At 54.0% G+C, this 14,885-nt stretch overlaps 1 protein-coding gene across 1 annotated transcript in view; it reads right to left on the bottom strand.

Moving 5' to 3' along the window:
• The window catches only part of CCDC33 (coiled-coil domain containing 33), a 107,415-nt gene that overhangs the window by 31,168 nt on the left and 61,362 nt on the right, over positions 1 to 14,885 (bottom strand). The window contains 1 exon segment of the mRNA XM_081547261.1: positions 14,113 to 14,309. Coding sequence (XP_081403387.1) covers positions 14,113 to 14,309 — 197 coding nt within the window.

Genomic DNA, 14,885 nt, shown 5'->3' with positions numbered 1-14,885 from the left:
TGAGTCCTTCCTGTCCTTTCCCAGCATATTTTCCTGAGGTCTCCATCCACCTTTTCGGTCGTCTTTGGCTAGAGGAGTTGAGATTAGTAGAACATCATTTGCTTCCATTAGAATGCGCCACGCCTGAACTCTAGACTTTCATTTTCAGCATCCCTCCCCTCCACAATTCATCATTTCTGTGATGAATTTCTTCCACTGCTTCTCATTCAGTGTCTCCTCCCTAGGCCAGGAGCAAAGATGCCCTGGAGCAGACTGCAGTGGAGAGAGGTCCTCAGGCTACCTGCCAGGTCTCTGGTGTGGAGGAAGGAGCCCCAGGCTGGACGTCTGGACCTCTTGCATGATTCAAGGGGGCCGAGACAATCTGGAGCTGAGAGAGACAATGAATGGGGAGGGGCTGGGGTGACAGAGGAGTTGGAGGTGGGGTCTCTCTTCCTTCCTTCCTGGGCTCACCTTAGCCTCTGGAAAGCCAGGTCCTCTACTCCAAATGCCTGGACCTGATGTGCCCAAGGGCCAGACTCCCAGGTCTTTCTGGGGGAGGCTGGCATGCCTGGGCAATGCCCCAGGGTACTTGGGGATGGGCAGGTGTAATTCCTCACCCCTGGGAGCTCACCGACCTTGTCTCTGCCTCTCTAGCCCCATCGAGTTTCTTTTTAAGAAAAACCTTTATGTCGTCTGCCCCACACCCTCACTGTCTGGACCCTTTCTGGCTGGTTGTCCCTCCGGCAACCCAGGCCAGAAGTGCTAGACACTGGGCTCCATTTCTGTTAGGCTCCAGGTTCATCCCCTAGCTTCACAGAGTGTTTCTGCTTTCAGCCTCCTGGGCGGTGTTTCTCGGTAACTATGTTACGCTTTGCCTTCGGAAGCTTGAGCCACAAGGCAGTGGGTCCCTTCAAAGCTCCTTCTCACCTGACTGGTGACCCAGCCTCTTTTAGGTACTTTGTCCTCATGACTCGCCCCCTCCGCATCCTGGGAATCCCCTCTACCCTCCACCAGGCCCTGGTCCTCACAGACTTAGGCAGCAATGAGGGGATGGGCTTCATGGGGCGGCGGAGGGGGGTGGTGGTAGTGGTGGTGCTCAGGGTTCCCTCTCTACCCAGTCTCTCGGGGTGCCCATGCCCCTGGCCAGCTAAGGCCCAGGTTCAAATCCTAACTAGTCAGACTTGCTCCAAGCACAAGTTCTGCCTCAGGGCCAGCTCCCCTCCCACTTCTAATGTCAGGTCCCAAGTCCCTCTTGCTGAGACAGCAGTAAGATCACATACTCCAGAGGATTTGGGAAGGTCTGGGTTGGATAAGGCAGAGATCCATACACAATGGGGGACTGGATCCCCCAAGGGAGTGGCTATGAGGGTCTTGGAGGGGCTGAGAGAGAGGAAATCTGGTCTCTCCCCCCATTCCCCAAACTCTCCCATACTGTCCTCCTCACCTCCTGCTGTGAATGTCAAGGCACTCGGGCCCCTTCACAGCTCACAGAACCCTTTCCAGGCACCATGGGATTTTTAAAGCCAGTCTGTAGCATTAGGGTAAGCATTATCATTATTCCCATTTCACAGGTGAAAAGACTGAGGTTCCTATAGGTGCTGGCTGGGTGCTGAGTGGGAAGCAAACTTTCTATCTCTGATCCAGACCTGTTTTCTCCCCAGGTCACATGGTTGCTTAGGAGGGACATTTTATGCATCCGTGGACCCATTTATGGAGCACATATCCAGGCTCCCCAGAATGTGGGCAGAGAGGGCAGAGGAGCAAAGGCCTTGAGCTGTGAGAAAGTATGAGTAAGGTTGGGTGTGGGTAGAATATTCTGGGTTGGGGCACAGGCCTCAGAGGTCACAGGGGTCATCAGGCTGAGGGGCTCATGCAGCAGGTGAGGGAACTGTGGAAGATTTTAGAGCTGGGAGCAACACACCTGGTGGCTCTGTGCCAGGGCAGAGGGGGTCAAGTGTACAGGAGAGTTCCATCTGGACTGTCGGCTCCTGGACCTGGAGCTGGCTTCCCGAGGGAGCCCCTCCGGCACTCCACAGGAGCCCCCACCTCTAAAAGGAGAAGGCGAGAGGGAGGGGCCTTCATGTCGGCCTCCAGGAGACTCTCCCCCAGCGCTGAGCAGGACTCAGGGACCCTGAGATGCCACAATTGCCCACACCAGTCCTCTGAGGCGGTCCAGCCGCCAGGCCTGTGCCCTGGCTGGACGTTCAAAATCCCTGAGCCGCTATCTGGCCATCCCGTGTCCACCACATCAAGGCAGATTTGCATATCTGAGGGTGAAAAAAAAAACATTCTGCCTCAGAAGCTTAGCGCCACCAGGGCTTCGAGCCCCCTTTTGTCTGAGTAAGAGCCGGCTGAAGGCTGAAGGATAATTAGTCCCCTGTGGGCAACGCTGCCCCCCCTCCTTGAAGATTTAAAGGCACAGCCCACCTACTCAACCCCTCTTCCTCTCCCACAGTTCCCACCGGCCTCTCAGCCCTCCCCTTGCGCCCCTCCCACCCTGTCTGCTTGGTCCTGGCTACAGCGCTGAGGAGGGGAGGGCTGCGGCTGGAGGAGCGATGAATGGGCATTTTATCTGATCAAACTGGGAGTGAACTGGCCCTTCTCTATTATCTTTGGACCTGATTGGATATTTAACACCAAGTGTAGTGTATGTGTGTCTGTGTGTGTGTGTGCGCACGCACATACATGAACTGGGCTTTTCTAGTCCACGTCGGGAGGAAATTGGATTGTACTGAAAAGCATTTAATCTGAGCTCAGGAGCCCACCCTAATAGAGTCGCTGAGCTGGGGGAGCGACAGTTCTGCCCTTGGCCCTGGACAAAAAGCGGCCCTGCCCTGGGCCCTGTGTCTTATATGGAGTCCTATTTCAGCTCTCCTAGGGCCGCGCCCTCCCCGTGGGGTGGGAGGAATTGGTGGGGCTGAGGGGCTGTGTCCATGTAGGGTCTGAGTACCGCTCTAGACCACACCCTGGTACAGGGGACCCTGGAGTCCCCTCCTGCTTGTAGTGCCTGTCCTCCTAAAGGGGACGGTGCACCCTTACACAGGTGAAAGGTCTCCCATGGTCACTGGGTCAGTAGGGTGTGGGGCTGAAACTGAGCCCGATGAGAAGGAAAGGGGGTGCCTCCTGTGTGATGTGGGGGCGCTAGGGGTGGGGGCCAGGAGCTGTGCTCCCCATGTCACCAGGGTCCAATGTGGAATCGGAGAATCCTCTGAGGTTGTTTCTAAGATATGCATATATAAGACATATATTATTAACATATATAAGATATATATATAAATAAACATGTATATATTATATATATTTGTCAAGATAGAAGAATAGAATGTATATAAGAGTTAGCGGGGTCCGGCTTGATTTATAACTTTTTATTATTTGGGGCGTAGGTAATGTGATGTATAGATCTCCACATGTATTCTCAAGGGTTTGGGGTGGGCTTGGGGAGGGGACCTGCAGCCACAGAGCTCTGTTTCGGAGTTTAATAGAGACCAAGGCAGTCCTCCCACCCAGACAGGCTGGGAAGATGATGAGTTAGGCCCTTGACCTCTGAGTCACGAGGCTTGGCCAAGGCAGCTGCAGGAGCAGGCCCTGGGCCGAGAACCCAGACCTGCACTGGACCAATGAATGCTCTCCCTCAGTCTTACCCTGTGGCCCTCAGACGGTTATTGGGCTTCCAGCAGTTTTCCCAACTGGAAAATGGGGATGATCATTGTACATCCTTGATCAGATTGGTGCAAAGATGATAAAAGATTATGATGCAGATCTGGGAACAGAGTAAGGACTCAGTAAAAGATTGATGGAATAATTAGTAGTATTAAAAGGAGGGCTAAGCTGGCTGTTTGTGGAAAGGGATGGGTCCCATTTCCCAGCTTAGCAAATCTCTCCCAGTCGCCCCTGGTTCTGTAGTCCCCTCCTACCTTCCACAATCGATGATTGGAACGCTCAGCAATTTATGGCCTCATCATCTTGGCTTTATTTACAGAGAGAGCTCACTCCTGCCCCACCCACCCACTGTTTAATCAAGGAACTGAGATGGACAGTGATACAGGGCAGCAAGACCATCTCACTAAGGAGCGAGCCAGAAGGCCATCCTGCCCTCCGCCTGCCTTGTTTGCCGGGATGAAGGAGGACATCATGAAGACCAGGCTTCTCACTCCACAGAGAAGGGTGGTGGAGGCCCAGAGAAGGAGGGAGTCAGCCAGGGTGTCTCCTCAAGTCAGTGGCAGAACGGAAACTGGGTCCCAGGCCTTCAGATGCCTTTCCCGTCCAGCGCTCTCCCAGTTGTTAATTTCCTCTCTTCCTGGTGGCGCCCTCATCCTCTCCCCCTCTGAGCCCAGTCTTTGGGTACTTGGGGCTAGGCCCTGATTTGGCCAATTTCCATTTTCTAGATAAAGAAATTGAAGTCCAGAGAAGGGAGAGACTAGCCCAAAGGCTCCACAGTACCTCTTGGTGAGATACTAGGCCAGAGTCCCACTTGGGGGATATGGACACACACACGCACGCACACGCACACGCACACGCACATGCACACACACACACGTAGTCTCCACTCAACAGACTGCTTTTGCAGGAACAAGTTCACTCACCTACACCTCTTTTCTACTGGCAAATCAATGATCTACCATGGTTTTCATACCAACAACTGCTGACAGCAGTGCTGTCTGTGGACCCTACCTGGCATTCTCTTTGAAGTGTGCCTGCCTGGCAGTGGGGGTTAGGGTTAGATATAGTCCCCTCTGTGCTCCTGCAATCCCCTGAGCCGACTGTTCCCCAGCCCTGGACATACTCTCCTCCTGTGAATTCTGATGTGTCTCTTCTGTCTTATCAGAAAATACCAACTCATTAGAAAAGACCCTGGTGCTGGGAGGAGAAGGGGACGACAGAGGACGAGATGGTTGGATGGCATCACCGACTCAATGGACATGAGTTTGAGCAAATTCAGGGAGGTGGTGAAAGACAGGGAAGCCTGGCATGCTGCAGTCCATGGGATCGCAAAGAGTCAGACATGATTGAGCAAGCAATTGAACAATGACTCTTCTGATGAATTGGGCTTCCTGAGGACAGGGACCTTTGTAGGGGGTTATCGTCATGTTACTGTCACTGAGCCTGGGGACAAGCTTCTGGAAAGGGATCAAAAGGGAGGGTCTGGGTGACTTGTGCTGCCTTCTTCTTTCTCTCTCCATCTGGAAGGACCCCATGAATACAGTGACTATTAATAAGGATCCCGCAAAGTGGAGAGACCTTTACAGTTTCCGGTATACTGTCATCCACTCTCTTATAAATCCTCTCAAAAGTCTCAGCAGTTGGGTAGGGGGGGAGGATTCCCTCCTTTTAACGGATGAGGTGACCCAGAGAGGTGGAGTGACTTTTCCAAGGTCACACAGCTCCTGAGTGGTGGAGACAGGACTCAGACCTGTTATAGCTGCGCAGATGAGTAGATGAGTCTGCAGGGGGAGATAACAGGCTTGGCACAGAGTAGATGCTCAAAAACCTGGTTGAGTGAATGAACGAGTGAATGAATGAACAAGTGAGTTCATATGCCTGACTGCATAGTCCACTGGGAAGGGAAGTGGCTCAGGGTGTGTGGGGGTGGGGGAGTGCTTGAGATTTTTGTTCCCTGTGCCCACATGCCCTTGTCTTGGCTCCTCAAGCCCCACTCAGACTCAGGGGAGAACTCTCTCCCCTTCACAGTCCCTGGGGAGGCACTGCTTTCTCACTCACCTCCCCAGGCTGGCTCACTTCCCTTGGCCTCTGCAGGCTCCTCCCAGCTAGGCTGAGGGCCTTCTCCATGGAATCATGCCTCCCCATCTCTAGGTCTGCCCCTGATATCTGCGAGGCCCAGGATAAGGGCATAAATTGAGGCTACCAGCAGGTGCCCGTACTTCCTGATAAACAGCCATCTCCTGGGCTTATGGGTGCAGCCCCAGAAGTGTTGGATCTTGGGAAGACAGACTTTGGCAAGAGGCCTGCACAGCTCTCAGAAGCAGGCTCAGGTCCATTTGGGCAGGGAATTCTGGGGCCTCCGATACTGAAAGACTGGTCTAGATTGTGGGGCTTGTGCTCCAGAGTACATTTACCTGGCCCTGTGGACCCCTTGCTCTGTGGGGAAAGACAAGGCTGGAAGAAGCCCAGAAGGGACCCTTCTAAATCATCTAAGGATGGTATCCCTCTCTCGTCCTGTTTAATACCCTGGTTCCATGGGCCCTGGGGACCTTTCCTGTGGCCAAGCCACTTGCCACTCTGGTCAAGTTGGTTAGGAAAACAAACCCACTCCAGCGGCCAGTGGCTTTCCCTGGACTGGTTGCTGGTTGACCCTGGGCTCCCCACCAGCTCCAGGGACCTGGCAGGGGTGTGGGATGGTGTGGGAGGGAGTGAGCCCAAGTGAGAGAGTGTGTGGAGCGGGGGAGGTGGAGCCAGCCTGCAGGGGGCCTCGTTCAGCCACACACACCCCCCCCAAGACAATAAATCGACAAACACTTAATCTCTCTGCAAATTGAAACGAAGCTGTAAATATCTGCTGTATCCCAGCAGCTGAGTTATGAGTCTCGTTTATTAATCTCTTTAGTTCCAGGTGATGGATGGAGGAGGAGAATGGCCCACCGGGGAGATGCCGGGGATGAGGGGAAGGAGGCAGAAGTGGGTCAGGGGTCTGGGAACAGCCCTTCCGCAGAAGGGGTCAGGATGGGGAGGCCTGGGGGATGCATGCTTCCCCCTTTCGTTCTCTGTCGCCAAAAGCCCCACCAACACAGTGACTATATAAGCCTCCTGCAAAGTGGACAGTCCCTTACAGTTTCTAATGCACTGTACTGTCATCCACTCTCTGTCTGGTTAATCCTCCCTACAGCCTCAAGAGGTTGTGTATGGGTGGGGAGGGGGTGGATTTCTTGCACTTAACAACAAGGAGACAGGCCCGGAGAGGTGGAGTGATTTATCCAAGGTCACACAGCTCTTGAGAGGTGGAGACAAGCTCAGACCGGCTAGAGCTGCACGGCTGAGAGGAGCGGGGGAGGAGGGGTCTGCAGAGGGAGATAACAGAGGCGGGTAGGATGAGATCCTTGTTCCTCTCAAACTCTCAAATGCTTGGTAAGCACCTTTTTCTCTCTCTCTCGCTCTGTAGGGACTGGAAGAGGAAGAGAAGGACAGAGAAGAAGCGGAGTGGAGCTGGTGACGGCTTTCAGCCAAGCCCGGGAGCTGTGACTGCTGCACCCTCACAAGATTTATTTTTAGACAGCCCCCGAGTGCCAGCATGCAGGGCTTACCACTTGGGCTGCAGGAGTGCAGGGGAGGAGCTGAGGCGGGCTGGAGTCCCGAGAAGACCTTCTACCTGCAGGAGCTGGGCTCAGGATGGGAGTGGATCTGGCGCCTGTGAGCGATCAACACGTATCCTTAAATGAGCCTTAAGCCAGGTGGACAGAACAGGGATGCTTGTAGAGTGACAGGGACAGAACCTGACCTGGCAAATGGGACCACGGGCCCCAGGCAGTGGAGTCGGGACTACGGAGACTGGGGTGTTGGAGCAGGAGGGGTGGGGTGACAGTGATGTTTCTGGAACACTGGTGGCCCATAGGGAGCACCGAGTCAGGGCCATCTGACTGGAGGCTGTTGAGGGGGGCACCAGAGGGCTGTGCTTTGTCTCCATCTATCTCTCTTGTATCTTTCCTCCCTCTTGTGGACCAAAGATCTGGGTGGGGCTCAGACTCTCAGGACCGGGCAATCTGCCTCCCAGGGTGGGCTTCGTGTCACTCTGGTTTCTGGGGGCTGACCCCAGGCTCTTGCCCTTGTGATGCTCACACCCTGAGCTGATATTCCTGCTACTAGCTGCCACTGATGTGCATGGCGTCCATACTCGGGGACCACTGTCGGCAGCTGCCTCCTATCCAGGATCCATCACCTGCTACCACGTGTTGCTTGGGGAACCAAGGTTGGTCCTGAACCTCACCTCATCAGTCTGCAGTCCTCTTCCCGGGCCAGAGCCTGGGGGCAGGACCAAGGCTCCAGTCACAGCCCAGGGGCCCCAGGGGGCTTGGGAACATCTGCTCCAACCTCCTCTGCAGACAGAGGAAGGGACTGCGGCCCAGAGAAGGGAAGGAAGTTCAAGGTCACTTCAAGGAGGAGGTGAGAGTGCTGTGAGTGTGTGGGGCACAGTGTGGTGCTGGGCTGACAGGTGGAGGGTATATGTCCTATGGCTGTGGGGGGCTGAGGGGGCTACTACTTGAAAGGAGCAGGGCTGGGGCAGGGGCAGGGGAGGGTCCACGCCATGACCCCATCCTGATTTGCCTGGGACTCAGGTTTAGCACTGCAAGTCCTATGTCCCGGGATCCCTCAGTCTTGGGAAAACAGGGATGGTTGGACACCATAAAGGCCATGCCAGTCAGACTCGCAGGCCTGGGCTCACAGGTGTCTCTGCTACATGCCAGCCCTTTCTGAAGGCCCATCACCAGTTCCATTTGACCCCAAGAGGCAGGTAAGGCAGGTAAGGCAGGTAAGTGGTTCTCTTCAATTACAGATGGAGAAATCAAGGCCCAGGGACACAAAGGGCTCCAAGTCACCCTGGGAAGGCACAGCAGAGCCAACCCCTCTCTGCCTGGCTGGGAAGGAAGCCTTCCCTGGGCTGGGAGGTCTGCCCTTGGGTCTCCCGAGCCCCCACCTCCACAGCTGTGTGACCTGGGAGGCGCCACAGCTCCTGCCACCTTCCTTCCTTACCTCATCTTTGAAATGGGGCCCTTTGTCTTGGGGAAATGACGTTCAGAGGAGCTGAAGTCAACCTACCAGGTTAAATGGGGGTGGGGACAGCTGGCGAAGGGGACACAAAGGAAACAGGGTAGGCGGAGATCAAGGGATCATTGGGGGTTCAGCAGACTCCAGAGAGGAAGAGAAACGGAAGCGTGATGCTCAGAGCAGGGCAGGCATGTGGGGACCAGGAAGGGGAAAAATGAAGGGAGGGGGTTAGGCTTTCAAACAGAGAATGAAAGAAATGAGTTATTCCAGTGTGAAGAGGTTGGAAAAACTCCACTGAATCTTTAAACAACCCTCGTCAATTATTCATCTGCTGGTATGAGGGCCCTCTGGTCTGCCACAAATCTCCTCCGAGCAGTGGAGGAAAGGAGGGAGGGAAGGAAACAGAGGGGACATGAGGGGGTGGCGCTGGAGGAGAGGGACAGAGAAAAGGGCAAATATTTACCAGCTACTGTGCACCTACTCTGCCCCACCTACCTGCTGGGAACTCCCAGAGCTGGGTGCCTGGGCCTCTTCCCACCCCACCTCCTGCCACCACCTTCCAGGTCCATGTACAGTTGGGCACACAGCTGGGCACCTGGTGCTGGGGCGAGTCCTTTTTTCCTGGCTGGTTGGAGAAATTGCTGATGGAGCTGCTGGGGAACAGAAGTCTGGGCAATGGCAAGGGTTTTACAAGCCCCAGTGAGTGGAGCTGATCTGTCTGGAGGCTGTCTGGGGCCCCTCATCTATTGCCTGGCTCAGCAGCAGGTGGGCTCAGGGTATCTAGGGAGTGAGCAGGGAATGCTTACAAGTTGTTTGGAGTTTGGAGAGTTAGCGTGTTTGGGATGGATTTAAAAAAAATTATGTATTTATTGGGCTGTGCCGGGTCTTAGTTGCAGCATGTGGGATCTAGTTCCCTGACCAGGGATTGAACCCGGGCCCCCTGTATTGAGAGCTCAGTCTTAGCCACTGGACCAGCAGGGAAGTCCCCTGGGATGACTCTTAATATCTCATTCTTTACCCTAACTCAAAAGCCCACCTCTTCCAAAGAAGACTCCCTAGGCTGCTCAGAGGGAGGTGAAGGCTTTCTTTAGCTCTGCCCAGGACTAACTCTGGACCCAAGGTCACAGCCACATGGCCCTGACCCGGGTGGGTCTACTCAGGACTGGAGCTTTGCACCCCTTGGACAGAATGGACCTTGAAGAGCCTGAGCCTGTGTCAAAATCAGGTGTCTCAGATGAAGGGAGGAAGAACTGACTGCCCTGAAGGCAGATCCAAGGGCACACTAGGGTAAGGGCGGCCAGTAAGGGAAGAGGGTGGGGGGTATGGGCTTGGGACAGGCAGGCCCAGGGCAGCAGGGAGCATCAGTGGTATCCTCCCGGAAGAGGGGGCACAGACCCTGGTCTTTTCCACTCCCTTCTCTGTTCCCAAGGTGATCCTTTCTCTAGAAAATGTTCAATTTCCTGTTAGGCTCTGGAGGAAATCAACGGCAGAATCGTTTCTGGGCTCTGGGGAGTGTGCTTAAGACCAGACACAGATTAACGACGCCTGGAATCAGGTGGTGCTGAGAGGCTCACGGTCCAGATATAGCGGCTGAGAGCCGAGGGACACAGTCAATCGGGTGCTCACTGTCACATCACAGGGGCCCACTGCTGCCCCCCAGCCTCCACTGCTGCTGACCGCTCCCTGACGGCTCCTCCGGGAATCACACGCCTGGCAGTGCCACCGACACCCAGACGTGTTCTAGTGCAGTCTGGTGTCGCTCCACCTTCCGTGGCTCCGTCTACAGTGTCTACTCTAGTCCTTGCCCACTGCCGTGTTCTGCGTCTATGTCTTCCTGTAACAGCGGGCTGTGTGATATCATTGGATGGCTTGGGTCTATTGCTATGCAACGACACTCCACGGCCCCCTGGCTGTGTCCTATAGCTTGTCATTGTGTCTCTCAGTTATGTGAGCTCACTGATTGCTAGGCAATTTTGTTTGGTTGCTATGGAACAGTGACCCATTGCTACATGCTCCCTGTCATGGAGCTGTGTGTGGTTGCTACCCACTCACGATCTAATGCTTGTTCCTGGGCTCTACTGGCTGCATGAATGCTTGTCTGGCTCCTGCACTGGTCCTTTGAGGCTCTAGCTCGAGGCTTGGAACTGGAACTGGGGTCTGAGTCTCGGACTCAACAACATGGTAAATCTGTGCTGATAAGAGACAGAGAGAGACAGAACGATGCACTGGAGGACTGAGGCTGGGATAGAGGGTAAAGGGAATGGAGCCAAAAGTCAGCAGAGAATAGGCCGGAAGCTGAGCCTGGGACAGGATGAATGGGAAAGGGAGATAGGCAGGCCTGTGGCCTGAATACTCTGTGAGTGTCTGAGGGATCCAGTGTGTCAGGGTGGCCAAAGGGCCCAGGGCTGGATGTGTGGGCCTCTGCAGCCATCTGGTGTTCACTCGGCTGTGTGCAAGACACCCTGGGGTAGTGGAGTCAGAAAGCCTTGGGCAAGGGTTGTCCCACAGCTGGGCTCCCTCACTGACATCCTTTGCAAAATTAGGAGATTGTCCTGGATACTCTCTCTAAGGTTCTTTCTGATGCCCTTGTCCAGCTAGGAATTCTCTCACATGGTCCCCAAAGCATTTACCTAAATCTGTGTAGGACCAGGCCTGCCCTGGAGCTCAGAGATGAGGAAGCCAAAGTGCTCTTAGTTCAAGTCCTGGAAGGTGGTGGCTGAGGGTACCTAATTCAACAGGAAGCTAGGAAGAGCAGCCAGTGCTCAAGACCTTGCTGAGTACTCAGCAAGGAGGAGGGTAGAGGACCCAGTCCACCAATGAGGGTGCTGCAGTGATACCCAGAGAGGGCACGCTTGAATTAGTTCTCCATATAGACCCAGCTCACAACACCTCTGACAGGGTACAGGGCAGCCCTGAGCCCCCTTGTTCGTACTCAGAGCCTCCTCACATCCTGCCTTAGTGCCCTTGGGCCACTTATTTCTCCTCCTACTCTCTGTCACTCATGATATTTATTCAACCCCTCGCTCATAAAGGGTTCCTCCTGGTGGCTAACTTTGACTTCTCAAGTGCAATCAGGTCTCATCTCCACGGCTTAATCCTTTAGAGGAGATCAAGACTAGCTGGCCCACTACCCAAGTTATTATCCTTTCAGTATTAAAGGATATTAAATATATATATATATATATATATAAAATGTTTAAATTTGCCCACCTATTGGATCCATCCTATATGTAAAGGCCCTTTCCCCTCAGCTCTGATTTTTTTTCTCCTTACCCTCATCAGTGCCATTAACACCAATGCATTTTATATGTAATATGAAAAGTCCAGCTCAGCCCATTCCAACCCTTTCTATTAATAAGTCATACCCTCCCCTACCAAACACAAAGACCATACTAAGTCATCTCTATCTTTGTGCACATGTGCCAAGTTGCTTCAGTCGTGTCCAACTCTTTGCGAGCCTATGAACCGTAGACCACCAGGCTCCTCTGTCCATGGGATTTCCCAGGCAAGAATATGGGAGTGGGTTGCCATTTCTTCCACCAGGGGATCTTCCTGATCTGGGGATCGAATCTGTGTCTCTTAAGTCTCCTGCATCGCTAGTTTTTTACCACTAGCACCACCTGGGAAACCCCCGTCTCTATCTAATTTCTTTCAAATAATCCAGGGCCACTGACTTCAACTCAGACCTAGGATCCTCTGCCAAGCACAAATGTTGACCAGACTCCAAATCAGAGAGGGCTGCCATGCACGGTACCCAGAGTGGGGCCCATACGGCTCCCTCCTTGGTCCCACTGGCCCAGCACCCAGTTCTGCTCCCGGGGACAGTGTGAGGTCTGCATCCAGCAGTAAATGGGGCCTCACTGCATGATGACTGAGGCTTGGCTGGCTCAGCATCCCATGGGAGACCTCCGGAGCTGGAGGAGTGAGGGGAGGAGAGTGCCTTGAAGAGGTGAGGTCTCTGCAGGGTTGTGACCAGGTTGGGAATGCCTTTGCCTTTCTCCTCCCTCCTGGTCTGCATTTCCCCTCCCACGGCACCTTCCCTTTTCCTTTCTTCCCTGTTTGTTTCCCCTCCTCATTTCTCCCCTGCACATCCTCTGCTCAGAGGCACAAGAAGGGTGTCATGAGGCCAGGCTGTGGGGGCAGCAGGCATTGGATTATTCACACTACTCAAAGTCTCCAAAGTCAGGCCCGAATCTTTATTTTCAACCCAACTGAGAGGTGGGCTGGCAGGTCAGGCCTGAGAGTCGCTTTCCCAAGGAGCAGAGGTAAGAAGAGTGAGTGTAGAAGGTGACCTGAGTGCTCTGGGTCTCCAGGGAGGGCACCGTTGGGGGCAGGGGCGCTCCATGTGGGGGCATCCTGGCACACCCAGCGGATGGCTCCCTTCCTATTGGTCCGTGTTCCAGGAAGGTGCAGAAGTGCCAGGGGAAGATGAGGAGGCTGTTAGTGGAGAGGGGTGAGTCCTGGGAAGAGGAGGCTCAGGGCTCCCCTAGGGGCCAGTGGCCTTGGCTCAGGGCTTTTCTCAGTGTCTTCCGGAGCAGCGTTCCCCATGGGATCCGCTGTGGGAGAAGGGAAGAAGCCACGTATGAATTCACCCATGGTGGCTGGGGCAGGACTTCAATGGGGGCCCTGGACTGTGCTGTCTTTCCAGCAGCCAGTCTGGAGGTTTCTGCCTCAAGGGGCTGGGACTGGGCCATGAGCCCTCATCCAAGAAAGGCACCTTCCCTTCTCCTTTCAGCCACCTGCACCATCCCTCTCCCAGCGTCTGGTCAACAGGAAGACAGACCAACTCCTGGGATTAAGGGCAGAGACTCTGTGACCCAAGACCGAGTCTCCTTTTCTCTGAGCCCCAATTTCCTCTTTCTAAAGTTCAAACTGATCTCTCGGGGGCTTCCTATTACCCAGAGGGTGAGCTCCCAAGGAAGTTCTGAGTTGACGGCAACTTGAGTCAGAGGAAGGAACCCTGTTTTACAAGTGTGGCAGGGGTTTGTTTGGAAAGAAATCTCTGGTGTGTGTGTGCTCAGTCATGTCTGACTCTTTGCAAGCCCATGGACTATAGCCCGTCAGGCTCCTCTGTCCATGGAATTTTCCAGGCAAGAATACTGGAGTGGATTGCCATTTCCTCCTCCAGGGGAATCTCTCTGACCCAGGGATCAAACACAGGTCTCCTGCATTGCAGGCAGATTCTTTACCACTCCGCCATCTGGGAAGCGCAAATGGGAGTTCCATTCAAAAGGGAAAGAGACTAGGTAAAATGAAGAATTCGCCCATTTAGGGTGACTTACATACAGAAGGAGCCTAAAGGGAAGGTCCACTGGCCACCTGAGGAGTGAACAGCCCACAGGTGGCAGGCAAGCCCCTTCCCCAGGCCCTATCCCCACTGGGGCCCTCCTAGCCCTGGCGGGAAGGGGAGATGGTCACTGTTTCTCGGGACACCTTGGGCACCTGAGACTCGGCCTCCATTTACTGACAAGTGGATGTGATGGACCCAATCATGGAGCTCACCATGGCTTTGGACCAGAACTCACAGATGGCACCCAGCTTCTTATCTAAGACCTTGGGGTCCAGGATGGGCAGGCCTTTGCTGCAGTTTGGTGTCAGGAAGTTTTCCAGCCTATGTGGAGAGAAGGTGCAGAGACATGGCTCTGTGACTTTTCTACCATAAGTGTGCCATTCCACACCCCCAAGCCACTCCTCTTCACGGCTCAGGAGGCCCGCACGCCTGGCCCCCTTCTACCTCCTACCACCTGCCTCCTGCTCACTGCGCCCTAACCACACTGTCCTTGCCTTTCCTCCAACAAGTCAAGCTCTTTCCTGTTTCAGGGCCTTTGCATCTGCTGTTCTCTCTACCTGGAGAGTCCCTTAGGTCTTTACATGGCTATCCACCTCTCATCATTCAGGTCTCAGCACAGATGAGATCTTCTCAGAGAGGCCCTGCCTTGGAGATAGAGGCCCATCCCACCTAAAGTAATCCTTCCTCCAATACATTCTATTCACACTATCCCGTTTTACTGTCTTCACAGTATTTACCAGAAAATTCATTTTCAAAAACGTGTTTACTTGTTGACTGTCTGCCTCCCTCCTCCACTCCCCACACTAGAATGAAAGTTACCAGTGAACAGGGATCCCATTTATCCCTAGTGTCTGCCTCATTGTAGGTGCTCAAGAAATATTTGTGGTTTTTTAATATTTAT

The sequence above is a fragment of the Giraffa tippelskirchi genome, chromosome 12 (assembly GCF_054371585.1).
Source record: "Giraffa tippelskirchi isolate mGirTip1 chromosome 12, T2T-mGirTip1v1.2.pri, whole genome shotgun sequence".
Classification (NCBI taxonomy): domain Eukaryota; kingdom Metazoa; phylum Chordata; class Mammalia; order Artiodactyla; family Giraffidae; genus Giraffa; species Giraffa tippelskirchi.
This window is presented reverse-complemented; position numbering and strand designations above follow the sequence as displayed.